The sequence below is a fragment of the Zootoca vivipara genome, chromosome 3 (genome assembly GCF_963506605.1).
Source record: "Zootoca vivipara chromosome 3, rZooViv1.1, whole genome shotgun sequence".
NCBI classification, from domain to species: Eukaryota; Metazoa; Chordata; class Lepidosauria; order Squamata; family Lacertidae; genus Zootoca; species Zootoca vivipara.
The window spans coordinates 67,892,592-67,907,767 of NC_083278.1; the positions used below are offsets into that span (position 1 = coordinate 67,892,592).

At 41.0% G+C, this 15,176-nt stretch overlaps 1 protein-coding gene across 8 annotated transcripts in view; it reads left to right on the forward strand.

Annotated features, from left to right (window-relative positions):
* MAP3K4 (mitogen-activated protein kinase kinase kinase 4) overlaps nucleotides 1–15,176 on the forward strand; it is an 86,322-nt gene that overhangs the window by 25,616 nt on the left and 45,530 nt on the right. For 6 of the 8 annotated variants that reach the window (XM_060272798.1, XM_060272799.1, XM_035108600.2 and 3 more), the window contains exon 2: nucleotides 14,407–14,594. Coding sequence is in view for 7 of the 8 variants with exons in the window: in XM_060272799.1 (XP_060128782.1) it covers nucleotides 14,407–14,594 (188 nt within the window). In the remaining variant the exon portion in view is untranslated. Of the gene's footprint in view, nucleotides 1–558; nucleotides 2,999–14,406; nucleotides 14,595–15,176 lie in introns of those variants that run through there. The other 2 variants (XM_060272797.1, XM_060272796.1) reach the window with 2 other exon arrangements.

Genomic DNA, 15,176 nt, shown 5'->3' on the forward strand with positions numbered 1-15,176 from the left:
AAATCTGATTTTTTAAAATAAAATGCTTTTTAAGGAAAATATATTACCATCCAAAGGTTATTCCATCATGAAATAATTAGTTTTTTAATTATGTAGAATAAGGTTGTATATGTTTAATTTTTTTGGTAAATAAATTCCATTAATCCATTCACAATGTCATCCTCTTCCAGAGGTTTTTGTAAGATTATTGGGCAGTTTCTCTGCCTACAAGATATTATCACAGATGCTTGGTTTACTTTTGCAGTTCTCAAAACTGAATTTGACTCAACAGAGATCATATGCCTCTTCTTCACAGCAAAAATGTTATAACATGAACAGAGTTGAGAAAAAGACCTTAATCCTATTGTTCTACAAACCTATGAATACAGAAACAACCCCTTCAGTGCTAAGTTTCAAGAAGTTCAGTGAATAGAATAGAAACAATATTTTTCTGATTGTTTGGAGTGGACAGTATTTAGGTTTTTCATGTGTAGGCTGGGCTGACAGTCTAAGTATATATATATATATCTATATATCTATATCTATATCTATATCTATATCTATATCTATATCTATATATATATTGTTTAGCCAAATTAGTTAACAAACATGGATGTTTGTTTAAGCAAATAACATATGCTGTAATGTTCTTGTTTCAGTTGAATAAATCTATTTAAATTGTTATTATTAAGGTAATGATTATTTTTCTCCTTCCTAAGTACAACAGTAAAGTTGTCCAAATATGAATGATTAACCTATTAAACTGGGGATAAAAAACTAAAATGAAAAGTTGTTATTCTAAAAATCTTCATCTACTTGCATATTAAAGTTATACCAGCAAGAATTAGTCTTTATGTAGAAAATTATGATTTAAATCAAGCCTTACTGACTAGTGATTTAAATCGTGATTTAAATGAGTTTGATTTAAATCAAATCCACCCTGGCCCCCTTCAACCCTTCTTTGCTTCAGAAGCTTGTCAGTTTGACTCTGCTGCTTGACAGTCAAACCATCTCCAGGATGTTCCCAGGCCATTTCTGCAACTTCAAGGTTTGAAGTCAGTCTCCTATTACACTCACCAGAGGATGGTGCCACATAGCAATGGCTGAGCAAAAATGAGGATGTTAGTCCCTTTGAGCCTACCCATGTGCTGAGGCCATCCTCCAGCTTCTTCCACCATCACAAATATGACCAGAAAAACTCTCCAAGGAAAAGTGTGTTATTAGTGATGTAGAAGCAGAAGCAGAACAAAATTTCTATGAGTGCTTACATAACCTGATTTCCCTAGATTACATAACCTGATTTCCCTAGACAACTGATAGTATAGTGATGGTATTGATCTTTCTTAAAAATTGTGCATATGATACTTCAGTTTCACCATACTCAATACTGTACAGTGGTGCCTCGCTTAACGAATGCCCCGCTTAACGAAATTTCCGCTTAACAAAAGGATTTTTCGAGCGGAGGTTGCCTCGCTAGACAAATCCGTTTTACGAAAAATTCGTCTAGCAAATCACAGTTTCCCATAGGAATGCATTGAAATTCAATTAATGCGTTCCTATGGGCAAAAAAATCTCAAAAAAAAAATCAATGCATTCCTATGGGATTCGCTAGACGAATTTTTCGTTACAAGAAAAGACCCGTGGAACGAATTAAATTCGTCTAGCAAGGCACCACTGTATAAACATTTTAGTAATATTCTGAATTTTCAGTTGCCTAGAAGATTATTTTTCAATATCCAGTTACTTGGGAAAGAAGATCTTTATGCAATCTGCATTGGTCTTTCTTATGGTATTTGAACTGGAACACAGGAAATCAGCTTAATTTGCACCTGGCCCTCTTTGTCTTTCCTTCTGTGGCATGCACCCTGTGGAGAATGGCAAAGCTACAAATGGAGCAGATTAGAGTTGTAATGTGGCTTCTGCACTACCAGTGCTGGCTGAATTTCCAAGTGCCCAGAGGTTCCTATTCTACTTGTTATAAGGCATTGAATAGCCAGACTGTAATCTGTTGAGGATTGTTCTGAAAATTTCACTTTTGTAATTAATTTGAAATTACCATACGTCTCATGTTTATTAATTTGGAACATGTATGATTTTATAGTGCATGGTCTGTGAAAATGATTCAGGTGATCTGCTGTTGCAGCAGTCATAGCAAAAAGAATTAGTTTGAACTGTGTGGCTTAATTAGTGCTTTCAAGGCTGCCTGTATTGTTATGCAACCAGTAGTATTGGCCCTTGTGGAATTTAGACTATGCTGTGGTGACAAAACAACGTCTCTATGTTAAAGGAAAATATTTGGGTGCATGTCAATAGAATTTCATCCTTAGTAGCAAAATGGTTTGCTTTAACTATAATTGAGGGCATGTCTACATATTGCTCTGTTGAATTGCATAGAACTTTAAAAATATATGTTTCTGAGTTTGGTGAGATAATGAATTGGATTCTGGGTAAGTAAGTTGCACTTAGGACCCATTGAAATAACTGTGAAAAGTTCATAATGATAGACTACATTCATATATGCACTTGCCTGGACTCAAATTTCATTGAACTGTGTGGAAATTACTTTTGAGTAGATATGCATTGGATTGCACTATTAGTGAAGACTCATTGGTTTCAGTGGGAACTAAGTTCAACTGACTGACTTCAGATCCAAGTTCCAAGCCAGTGTATCTTAAATTGAAATAGTCCAATAAATTGTGAATAAACATTGGTGTTTTCTGTTCAGAAATTGTGCATGCTGCTTTCCTAGAGGAAGATATTGTAAATGTAGATAAGCATTTGTTTGGTAAGTGTTTGGTAAGAAATGCTGTCTTCTAAGCTAAAGGAAGAAGAATTAATTATAGAAAGTGTAAGGATTTATTTATTCTTTCATTTTAGATATTTATAGGCTACACATAACAAAAATTCTCAGGGTATTATAGCCTGGCTATAAATTTTTATAGTGCTCTCTCACAATACATTTTGTTTTTGTTTTTTAGGCAGAGTAAAGGCATCAAGCAGCAATGACACCCCACATTAGGTGGGTATGCCTTTGCTTGAAATAATCCTGCATAAAAGAACTCAGAAATTAGCACAACACAAAGGTGGTTGCTAATTTTCTATGATTGATAAATTTTGATTTTTCATGTGGAAAAATAATGTGGTATTTTTGCTAAGCAGAAAAAGTGTTGTAAAGTGACTGACTTGGTTAAGACTTAAAGCAAAAAAATGTGAGCAGAGGAGGGTGACCAAGGTGATGAAGCAATGGTCTGGAAACCAAGACTTATGAGGAATGGCTGAGAGAGCTTGGTATGTTTAGCCTGGAAAAGAGGAGACTTAGGGGAGATAAGAGCCATTTTCAGGTATCTAAAGAGCTGTCACATAAATGATGGAGCAAGCTTGCTTTTCTCCTGCTCTGGAGGGTAGGACCCAAACCAATGGCTTCAAGTTACAAGAAAGGAGATTCTGACTAAACATACAGAAAAACTTTCTGACAGTAAGAGCTGTTTGATAGTGGAACAGTTTCCCTTGGGAGGTTGTGGACTCTCCTTCCTTGGAGGTTTTTAAGCAGAGGTTGGATGGCCATTTGTCATGGATTCTTCAGTTGAGTTTCCTGTGTTGGACTAGGAGTTGGATTAGGTGACGCTCGGGGTGCCTTCCAACCCTACAATTATATGATTCAAACCACAGTACATCTTAACTCATAAATGGCAACCACAGTTCAGAAATCGTTCCCAATTCTGTAAGTAGGCAATCTTTGGATTGTGCAAACTAGTGTTGTTGTTCATGTGCAATAGCAAATGTGAAACTGGGAAGATAAGGAGGGCACAGGGAAATTGGGGAGATTTCCCTGTGCACTCATTCATGTAATGACAAGACATTATTTGATGTTGCATCTGAACTGAGTCACTTTGTAAGCACTTTGCCATATGAACAAAGAAATGTCAATTGCCTTTAGTTAGAGGGCCTGTATTTTCAAACTATCAGTATTGAGAACAATATGTGCATTTTATTCTGTTGTAATTATTTATCAGCGCTAAATCCACTCAGACTTCATGCAAAATATAAAACTATTCAGATTTCAGATAAATGGAGTATCTTATAGGCCTGACTGACTGACTGGAACAGTGAACAGAAATACTCTACACTTCAATATTTTATTGCAGGTCACACTTGTTAATACAGTTGTACCTCGGTTCCTGAATGCCTTGGGAGTCAGAACGTTCTGGCTCCCAAACGATCGAAAACTGGAAGTGAGTGTTCCAGTTTTCAAATGTTCCTTTGGAAGCCGAACGTCCGACGGGGCTTCTGCAGCTTCCGATTGGCCGCAGGAGCTTCCTGCAGTCAATCAGAAGCTGCGCTTTGGTTTTCAAATGTTTTGGAAGTCGAATGGACTTCTGGAATGGATTCTGTTCAACCTCTGAGGTACGACTGTACAATAGTTTTAAAGTCTAATCTAAAGGAGGCAATGTGAATGGAATAATAAAAAAAGTGATATAGGCAATTCCGTAAGTGCATAGGGAGTCTGGATTTGAGAAGCTAATATGTCATGAACAATCTGCATAGTGATTAGTTTACAATTTTGTAATGTTTGTAGAAAGTTGGAAAAAATACAAAAATATTCTGAAAAAGAAAAGTGTTGTTCCTGTGTAGAACTATTTCCCTACCTTATACAGAATGCGGGTCATTGTTGGGTGGGCAATAAAAGTTCAGAATATCTAAATTTGGGGTATGCTACAGAGGGGCACAAATACCAAATCACCACTATCAGCTTTTAGGCAATGTCATCAAGAGGCTTAGGGGGTAAAAGTGCTTATATGCAGCCATTAGTTCTGCTGCTGCTCTTGCCATTAACTTCTGATGTTAACACTCCTATTTTTGAAGTTTTGTGGATAACTAGTTGATACAGATTTTGAGCAGGATTTGCAGTTATAAATTACCGTATTTTTCTTTCTATAAGATGCCCTCATGTATAAGACTCCCCCTATTTTGGGGGACTCAGAATTAAGAAAAGGGGAGATATATCCATGTATAAGACATCCCCCCAATTTTGACATTATTTTTTAGGGGGGAAACCTAGTCTTATACACGGAAAAATACGGTAGTTGGTCAGTCATTGTTCATGCATCCTGTAAGATTAATGGTTAAAAAAATTTGGGGATGGCGACATGGATGTGCAAGTCTCTTCATTTTTTTTCTTTTAGATAGAATTTTAAAAGCCCTTATTAGTTTTTCCATCAATTTCAAGTTACATTGTCTCAGAATATGAATTTTTTTGTACGTCATACTAAAGTTTAATACTCGAATGTGGAGGAAAAAATATATTTTTCAGTTTCTAATCTTGACAGTTACAGAGAACCAAGAGTTCTGGTTGCATTCTTCTGTTGTGAGAACATGAAGAGCAGCCAGAAATGCTAAACTGTTTTATTTGACTAGCTGGTGATCTAAGAACCGCAGAAGGCTGCTAAGTACTTAAGTATTTTACAAATTCTGCTCATGTCACAAACTAGAGCAAATTTCTTTTTCCTCCAACTCCCCCCGCCCCCGAGAAAGTATATTTTTTACTGGCTTTACTTCTGCTGAGGTCATTAATGACTACTGTACTCCCAGTATATCTAATATCCTTTTCCCATCTGTCAGTTTTGAGGGTTTAAAAACATGGTGCTGCTTCACTTATGCAGTATCCCCCCTTTATAAGTAAGGCAGGTGCTGACATAGGCATTATTTTGGTATTCTCTGCTTACATAGGCATTTCAAGTGTCCTAGCTTATTATTATTATTTTAGCAGCCTCTGCTTGTTTTGACGACTTGATTCTATATGTTTTTATATGGCTTGGTTTGTGTTGTATATACCTGGCCTTGATGGTGCAATATAAATGCTTAAAATGAGTAATTCTATTTGACCAACAATTTCACATTTTAGTTCTTAAATCTTTAATTGCTACTGTCTAGATATCCTATATAATAAAATCAAAGTGTCTCTGCGTCCAGTCCCTGTGTCCCTGGGTTTGCGCTACTGCACATGTGCCCCACGGACACAGGGACTGGACGCGCACGCTCTCCCCACCCCCACCCTCTGCCTACCGTTTCCCTGCGGCCGCCAACCGCCGCTCCCGGCCGGACAGTGCCTCACTGCGCTTGCGCTAAAGTGCGAGGAGGAGGAGGCTGCTTTCTTTTCCTTCCCCTCGTATGCCCCCCGGTGCCTCTGCCAGCCAGGCCAGGCCAGGGCAGGGAAGGAACCTCTCCTCCCCGGCGTAGCGCCTCGGTGCCGGCTGAGGGAGGCAAGGCGTGTCGGGGAAGCGAGGGTAGAGGCCGGTGGAGGTGAATGGGGGGAGGAAGGGCGCCTTTGAGCAGCGCCTTCCTCTTTCCCTCCTTGGGGGGAGGCGGCGCGTCTGACTCAACAGGGGAGAGCGAAGGCGAAGGAAAGTTTCTCCCCAGCCTCTGGCGGTGCGGTGCCTGCCCTGCCTCTCTTCGCCACCCGTGGCCGAAAGCACCACTCTGGGCTTCAATCCCACAAGGGTAAGAAGAAGCACGCGGGTTGTGAGAGAAATTTGGGATGGGGCCTTTTAAATTCCGCTACCCGGTAGTTGGAAGTCGCCGCTGTAGTTCTAGCACCCGTTAATTTAACGGGCTTCATGATACTAGTGGTAATATAATACTTAATTTGTTGATGAGCCCTAGAGCTTCACATCTGTTTGACTGATAACATCTGCTCAATCATGGGTTTCTTTCCTATTCATTTGCAGTGAAGAGGAATGCAAATAATTATTTCACCTTCTCTGCAAGTGTTTATTGTTGAGTTGGTTGTAACATGTAAGCAATAATTTCCTCAAAATATCTCCCATTTGGGCATCCACACCTCCATCACTGACTCTGCTCATCCTATAAATGATTCTTTAAAGAAGCCTATGGGAGAGAAAGAGACTAGCTACATGGTACTATACATAGGAAGTATTTTCAAGTTTTCACAGTTGTTATGCAATGGTCAGAATTATGCAATAGTAGGGAGTCAGTCTTACCATTTTGATCCTTAACTTTGGTAATCACCTGATTCCCCTTTTTGGACCTGCTATGGGGAACAGCCAGAATCTGAAATGAAATAAATTCACTAATTGTCATTTTGTACTCCATTTCCTTTAGAACTGTCACCTTTATTTTCTAAGTTGTAAATATACTTTCCACAAATAAACATTCTTACCTCTTCTGAGTTGACTTCATTGTGACAGAGGAGAAGATTATTCTTCCTTCATTAGCCTGACAGATGGTGATATTACAAGTCAGTTCATTTTTTCCCAGACATAAAATAAGCACTTGCTCTTTTATCCAATTTTCTTGGCTTTGAGTGATATTTTAAATGTCAGCAGTGGTATTTTGCATAGATTATAAATTATGTGCTGGTGATATTACAATAACTTCTTAAGATTTTTGTACTAAATTACCTCATAAAATCTAATAAACTGTTAATACTGATCTAAATACTCTCCAAACATTTCATCTCTGGCTTTTCTTGGTCTAGAATGCTCTTTTTAATTGGAAACATTACAGAGTAAGGTTAGCTTTACCAAAGATAACTGGGAGCTGACTGAACAGAGTGACAGAGGAACCACTGTATCTGTAGTAGTAGTAGTAGGTAAAGGTAAAGGTAAAGGGACTCCTGACCATTAGGTCCAGTTGTGTCTGACTCTGGGGTTGCGGCGCTCATCTCGCTCTATAGGCCAAGGGAGCCGGCGTTTGTCCGCAGACAGCTTCCGGGTCATGTGGCCAGCATGACAAAGCTGCTTCTGGCGAACCAGAGCAGCACATGGAAACGCCATTTACCTTTCCGCCGGAGCGGTCCCTATTTATCTACTTGCACTTTGATGTGCTTTCGAACTGCTACGGTAGGTGGGCAGGAGCTGGGACCGAACAACGGGAGCTCACCCCATTGCAGGGATTCGAACTGCCGACCTTCTGATCAGCAAGCCCTAGACTCTGTGGTTTAACCCACAGCGCCACCTGGGTCCCCCAGTAGTAGTAGTAATAATGATAATAATAAGAATAATTTATTATTTGTACCCTGCCAATCTGGTTGGGTTTCCCCAGCCACTCTGGGCGACTCCCAACAGAATATTAAAAACACAATAAAACATCAAACACTAAAAAACTTCTCTAAACAGGGCTGTCTTCAGATGTCTTCTAAATGTCAGGTGGTAGTTTATCTCTTTGACATCTGGTGGGAGGGCGTTCCACAGGGCGGGTGCCACTACCGAGAAGGACCTCTGCCTGGTTCCCTTTAACTTTGTTTATCACAGTGAGGGAACCGCCAGAAGGCCCTCGGCGCTGGACCTCAGTGCCCAGGCAGAACAGAGGTGGAGATGCTCCTTCAGGTATACTGGGCCGAGGCCGTTTAGGGCTTTAAAGGTCAGCACCAACACTTTGAATTGTGATTGGAAATGTACCAGGAGCCAATGTAGGTCTTTCAGGACCAGTGTTATGTGGTTTCGGCGGCCGCTCCCAGTCACCAGTTTAGCTGCCGCTTTCTGGATTAATTGTAGTTTCCAGGTCACCTTCAAAGGTAGCCCCGCGTAGTGTAACCCTTCTGCTTGCACCAACCCGAGTGAAAGGTGATGAGGGCCATGAAAAAGATGTTTTTCACTGTGCTATCTCCATGCCCTTCATCATTACATAGGCCAACTTAGGATCCAGCAGATCTTGACTGACCTAGCTCTACCCCCCAAAATGCCTCGTTTTGGGGGGTTTCTGCTGAGCTCTGCCTACCCATGCTTTTCACAGATGCATTGTGGACCTCTGTAGCAGTGGAGGCCTTCTGCCAACAGAACCCAGTGGAGCTCAGTGCAGCCAGGTGGTCGGACATCTCCACCACCTTCAGCTGAACAAATTAGGGGTTAAGATTGCTTTACTCCCTTGTTTGGATGCATTGTAATATAACCCAGATGGTATTATAAAAGATAACAATTTTTGCATGTATTTCTCCTGGTAAACAAAAACACAAGTGATTTTTCCCCCCGAATTATGCCTCTGACATCTAGTTATCTATCTTCAGGGGGGAAAGTTACATCTTTGTTTTGTCTTTAAGATGCCATAGATGTATTTAAGATCTGTAGAGAAAGGCTCGGTAGCCATATTGTCATTTTTATATACAGTGGTACCTCGACTTACGAAGATGATCCGTTCTGCAGCCTTCTTTGTAAGTCGAAGTCTTTGGTTGTTGAAGCTCCATTTTGCGCTTCTGCGCATGCACCAACCGCACGCGCCGCTTCTGCGCAGGCGCGGTGAAAAGACTTCCGGGGTTGTCGACTTTGAAGTTGAAACCTTCGGAAGTCGAGTCGTTCGGATGCCGAGGTACCACTGTAATTCATATTTCTTGTCTCTTGGAAAATTCTGCACCTACCCAAAATTTGAACTCAAATACACCCAGTCTTTTATTTTTCCTTTAGCACTTGCTGCAGCTGTAAATTGAGAAGCTGACATATTCTTGTAGCCCTTTGTCTCAGCAGTGGAAGCTTGTCTTAACTTCTGTTATCATAGGATTAGCTCTTAAAGGATGCTGATGCTGCACAGTTCAGTAACTTCATGGGCTCCCCTCTTAAATCTTTTGCTTCAGCCGTGGCATCAGCAGCTCTGGGGCTGTAGCTGTGCTCATGGGTTCTCTCATCTCAGAGCCACAACAGGTGCAGTAGGGGAACAGGGCCACTCCATCTAAATATCAGCTTCTGCTGTCGTTGCTGAAATTGCTGCAGCTAATTGGTAGCCTGCAGTGACAGTAGGAACAGTGTATTGTAATATAAATATGTCATTCTTAATGCATCTATTACTGTAGTTTCCCCATTGCCTTGTGTTGATTTTGTTATTGGGGAAACTATTGAAGGTAGCATGAAGTTACAAGAAGGTGCATTGATTGTAATTTGCCGGTTATGACAAGTAGTGTAAATCCTCTTCCTTTTATTCATAAATACGATTATTATTATTCCCCACCCATTTGTCCCTGGAGAGAAATAATCAGGGTGCTTAATTTTCATAAACTGATGTCCAAAAAAGCAGTAAATACATATAAATTGAAGCTTAGTTAAGTAACTGTGCAAGGATTCTTTTCCTGAGCAGTTTATAAAGTCTTCTAAATAATAAATAAATGTTAAAAGGTGGGCCAAAAAAAGAATTGATGATTGGCTATCTAGAGTTTAAAAAGAAGAACCAGGTATTTTAAAATGAATATGAGTATCTTGAATCCTGCCAGGGTACTGAGAAAGCTATCAGAACACCCAAGGTATGAGAGACACAATTAAGCATAATAATAATAATAATACCATGCAATCAAATTCTTTCCTTTGGGTTAAATCCATAATGAGGCTAGGAAGTGACTCAGTTCTAAGCTCTTCTCTTGAGAGTGCTAAATCAAATGAAACATGACAAAAGTGAAATTTAGTGCAGAATGCGTTTAAATAGCAAGTTGACAATAATGTGAATTCTAGATAGTGTTCTATCATGAATTTGAATCTCAAATGTGGGCAGAGCTGACTCTGGTAAAAGCATAATCAATTCAAGTCTATAAATAGGGCTGCAATTTAGTTTGGTTGTTGTGGGTGAGGTTTTAAGTCTGCGGAAGTGAACATGAAAAATATAAGTGATTTCAGGCAAATTGTTAGAGACTGTAGATCGGAACAAGTTGGTTAAGCATGTGGTTTAGCAACCTTCTGTTGCCTCACAGAGAAGTATGATTTATTTTATTTATTTATAGTAGTGCTATGCTACCTCTTTACCAATGTTCTCTGGGCTGCATAATTTAAATGGGTTAAAATGCAGCAAAAATATGACTACAACATAAAAGATACCACAGCACATATAAAGCAATAAAATTAAAGCACAGACAGGTCTTAAAACTTCAAAAAGCCAAAATCAGTTTTGAAAGGCCAGCTCTCACTTGATGGTGGCCTCTGACAATGACCTCAAGGTGTGTGTAGGAACCTGTGAGAGGAAGGGACCTGGCTGAAAACTGCTGAGGTCTTTTAAGGTCAAAGCCAACACTCTGAGCTGGATCTGGAAAATGACTGGAATCCAGGGTAGCTACAAAGCAACTGGCATAATGTGTTCAAAACATCTAGCCCCAGTTAACAACCTTGCAGCCCAGATTTCTAGACTATTACCATAATAAAACATCTTTCCAAACATTTGTGTGCTCCCTAATAATCACATGTTGCCCTTGTCTGCTTCATAGTGATTTTTCAAAATAGCAAAACAAAAATTTGATGCACAGAAACTTTGTGAGCCAGATCTTGAGATGGTATCTGTCTGCCTTATAGCCGGAGTTGTTTGTGTTTGCATTTATTTGTGGTTCAGAGAAGTCATGTCTGAAAGTTTTGTCCCAGGATCAAATAGAGCAGTGCACTTTGTTTTACTGACCTTTGTTTCTTGTTGCATGTAAGTGAAAGAAAGCTATCATTAGCATTTAAGAAAGTTCCTGGAAGATTTAATAGCGTCAGTGGTAGATTAGTTTGCCATCCCTTTCACAACTAGGTGCATAAAAGTTTCGTAAACCAGAAGGCTGATTTTGATGTCTATCCTCCCAAAGCTTCTAGTCCTTCCGAAGTATTGCACCTTGTTTCTCATCTACATCTCAGTGAGCTTTCAAAAGTTGTACCGGTACTTCCCACTCTAGTACACAAAGAAAGGGGGGGCAGCCCATAAAAAGCTGCCTTATAATGACTCAGAGTGTTGGTCAGTTGAGCTCAGTATTATTTATGCTGATATGCAGCAGCTCTGGTTTCTCAGGCAGACATTTCTTCCAAGCCTGCTTCCATATGTTGCAGGGAGTAGGGACTTTGACTTCCTGCATGGAAGGTGAGTGTTCTGGCTCTGGGTGGCTGTTCTCCATAGTAGCAGTTCTATCTCATTAGCTCAGTGTTTTTCCAACCTATTTCTGATCGTGGTCCCCTTCCCACCGTGTTTCGTTCCTCTGCCCCTGCCCCGGACTTAGCCGGGGGGGGGGGCCAGTGGGCAGCTGCTCCCCAAATAAGTAAAAGTCAATACAAATATGAGGTTCTGCCCCCCCTAACAAAAGCCCTGGCTATGCCCAGGCCCCCCTCCTACCGGTAGAAAGGTAGTTATTTAAATGTTATGTTTGTAAATAGAACATCTTTTATTTATAATTATTATAATTTATACAAAATACAATTGCGTAGAATGATCATGCGAAAGGCTGGACTAGATGAATCCCAAGCCGGAATTAAGATTGCCGGAAGAAATATCAACAACCTCAGATATGCAGATGACACAACCTTGATGGCAGAAAGCGAGGAGGAATTAAAGAACCTTTTAATGAGGGTGAAAGAGGAGAGCGCAAAATATGGTCTGAAGCTCAACATCAAAAAAACCAAGATCATGGCCACTGGTCCCATCACCTCCTGGCAAATAGAAGGGGAAGAAATGGAGGCAGTGGGAGATTTTACTTTCTTGGGCTCCTTGATCACTGCAGATGGTGACAGCAGTCACGAAATTAAAAGACGCCTGCTTCTTGGGAGAAAAACAATGACAAACCTAGACAGCATCTTAAAAAGCAGAGACATCACCTTGCCGACAAAGGTCCGTATAGTTAAAGCTATGGTTTTCCCAGTAGTGATGTATGGAAGTGAGAGCTGGACCATAAAGAAGGCTGATCGCCGAAGAATTGATGCTTTTGAATTATGGTGCTGGAGGAGACTCTTGAGAGTCCCATGGACTGCAAGAAGATCAAACCTATCCATTCTTAAGGAAATCAACCCTGAGTGCTCCCTGGAAGGACAGATCGTGAAGCTGACGCTCCAATACTTTGGCCACCTCATGAGAAGAGAAGAATCCTTGGAAAAGACCCTGATGTTGGGAAAGATTGAGGGCACTAGGAGAAGGGGACGACAGAGGACAAGATGGTTGGACAGTGTTCTCGAAGCTACGAACATGAGTTTGACCAAACTGCGGGAGGCAGTGCAAAACAGGAGTGTCTGGCGTGCTATGGTCCATGGGGTCACGAAGAGTCGGACACGACTAAACGACTAAACAACAACAACAGAATGATAGGAACATAATGAAATACTGTTGAAGCAGAAAACATAGAATCTTAGATCTGAAAAGAGACCCCAAGGGTCATATTTCTACTGCAGCCCCCTGCAACGTAGGAAACTCAGCTAAACTCATCCATGACAGATGGCCATCCAACCTCTGCTTTGAAACCTCCAAGGAAGGAGACTCAAGATCCTCCCAAGGGAGATCCATCTTCCATGTATTATAAGAAGTAAACACTTACTTGACTCCAGTTATTTGAGACAGAGGGGGAAACCTATAGATACAGTCCAAAAGGTGCACAGGGAGTTCTGTATATGTGGGAGAATTTTTAAAAGCAAGTGGTCTTCACTGACCTGGTGCAAAAATATTTGTCATCCGGGGGAGCCCTGGCTGCCTATATAAAATACTATAGCCCCCCCCCCTTACCTGGGAGTAAATACCACTTAACTCAGAGTAGACAGTCAGCAGCATCAGACGACCCTGCTCAGCCAGGCACTGGGGTGGATTTCATCCTGCGCCTTGCAGAGCCTAGCCGACGATGCAGATCAGCCCCACCCCAGGTCACATGAAGGTTCTGGATCGCGGGCTCTACAGGTCAAAACGGGAGCCTCAGTGATCACCATCTCCCACCAGAAGAAAACACACATGGCAAAAAGGAGTGTTGGTCCCTGGTGGGACACCCCCTTACCCACTTGCAGTTGGCCAAGCAGATAGCCAGCCATCAGGATTTTTTTAAAAAATCATTTTTAAAATTCACTTCTCACTTCCTTCTGTGGCCTACTTGGTTTTCACCTGGGCCCCCCTTGGAATATCCGGGGGGGCATGTGGCCCCCGGTTGGGAAACGCTGCATTAGCTAATCAGATGGGGTAGCTTCTGACCCTCAAAATACCTGGCGTGTGAGACTAGATACTACATAATGGAGTATCTGTTACCCTGCCAGCCAAGCAAGGGGCATGTGAGTGTGTATGTGCATGGAAATTGGTGGAAATTGCTGATTTGGCAGCACATGACATTCACATGCAGAGAGAGGTGCTTACCTTCATTCGTAGGCATGTAATGCAATTCTTATCCTTTTCTGTTTGTCTTGTGCTACAGAAACCTGTGACCTTTATTATTTTATGGGCACAAGAGTGTATAAGGTACCTTACCATGCTATTCTAGGAATATTACCACTTGTAGCTTTTTGTTGGTAAGTGGTGGAGGATTTTCATTTCATTTCATTTATTTTTTTTGCCTTTTCCAACTTCAGACAGAAAAGCTGGGGTGGGGGTGGGGAACTGCATTGTTGGGAGAGTTGCTGTATGTCACATGGGAGTGGCAAGTGTACAGAAAGTTCACAAGGATAGGGTGGAGACACACTAATGGGTTGCCTTTCCTAAACTGACCTCTATATCTTAATTCCTTTTGCTACTTAGGCAAGACAGTAAGTCTGAAGATGTCTCTGGCAGGATCTCCGAATCTGATCCTGAGGACTTGTCTGATGAAGAAAATGCTGAAACTTCCTATGGAACCTCTCCTCCTAGCACACCACGGCAGAATAAGCGCTCGTCAACGAAGCATCTGAAAAATAGCGTTGGGAGACCTAGCGGCCGCTTTTTAAAAGGTATGTGTGTGGACACTGGAAATGATAGAACTCTTAGCCCAAAACAGCTAGAGGGCTCAAAGTTGACCAATCTAGCCCAATAATGTCTATTCTGACTGGCAGTGCCTCTCCAGTGCTGTCTGGGCATAGAAACCTTTCCCCATCACCTCCTTCCAGAAGGATTTAACTGGGGAAAACATGGATTGCCAACTACTATGCTATGACTCCTCCCCTATTAATAACTGATAGTGGCTAAGAGAGTAGCCTTGAATATAGTCACCTGTATATCCTGTGGGACAAATCCCCTGAGGATGAGATATTTTTCTACAGAGTTTTGTAGCAATGATGCAGGTGCTTTCACCAAGAAATCATACAACAGGTATTTATTTTTCTTTGCTGTGCTGATTATATTAACGATTCTGCCCAAATCTCGCATTACTGCTCATACTAATGTAGCTCACAAACAGTACTGCATGCCAGTTAGTGTTTTTCTTGTAAAATAGCTGCATTCTGTGAATATAGGAAGTCCATTTAGTTTATGCTGCTGTTTCATTGTCATCATACTAATTGTTAACATTTATAAAGTGCTGCAGAATATTTAGA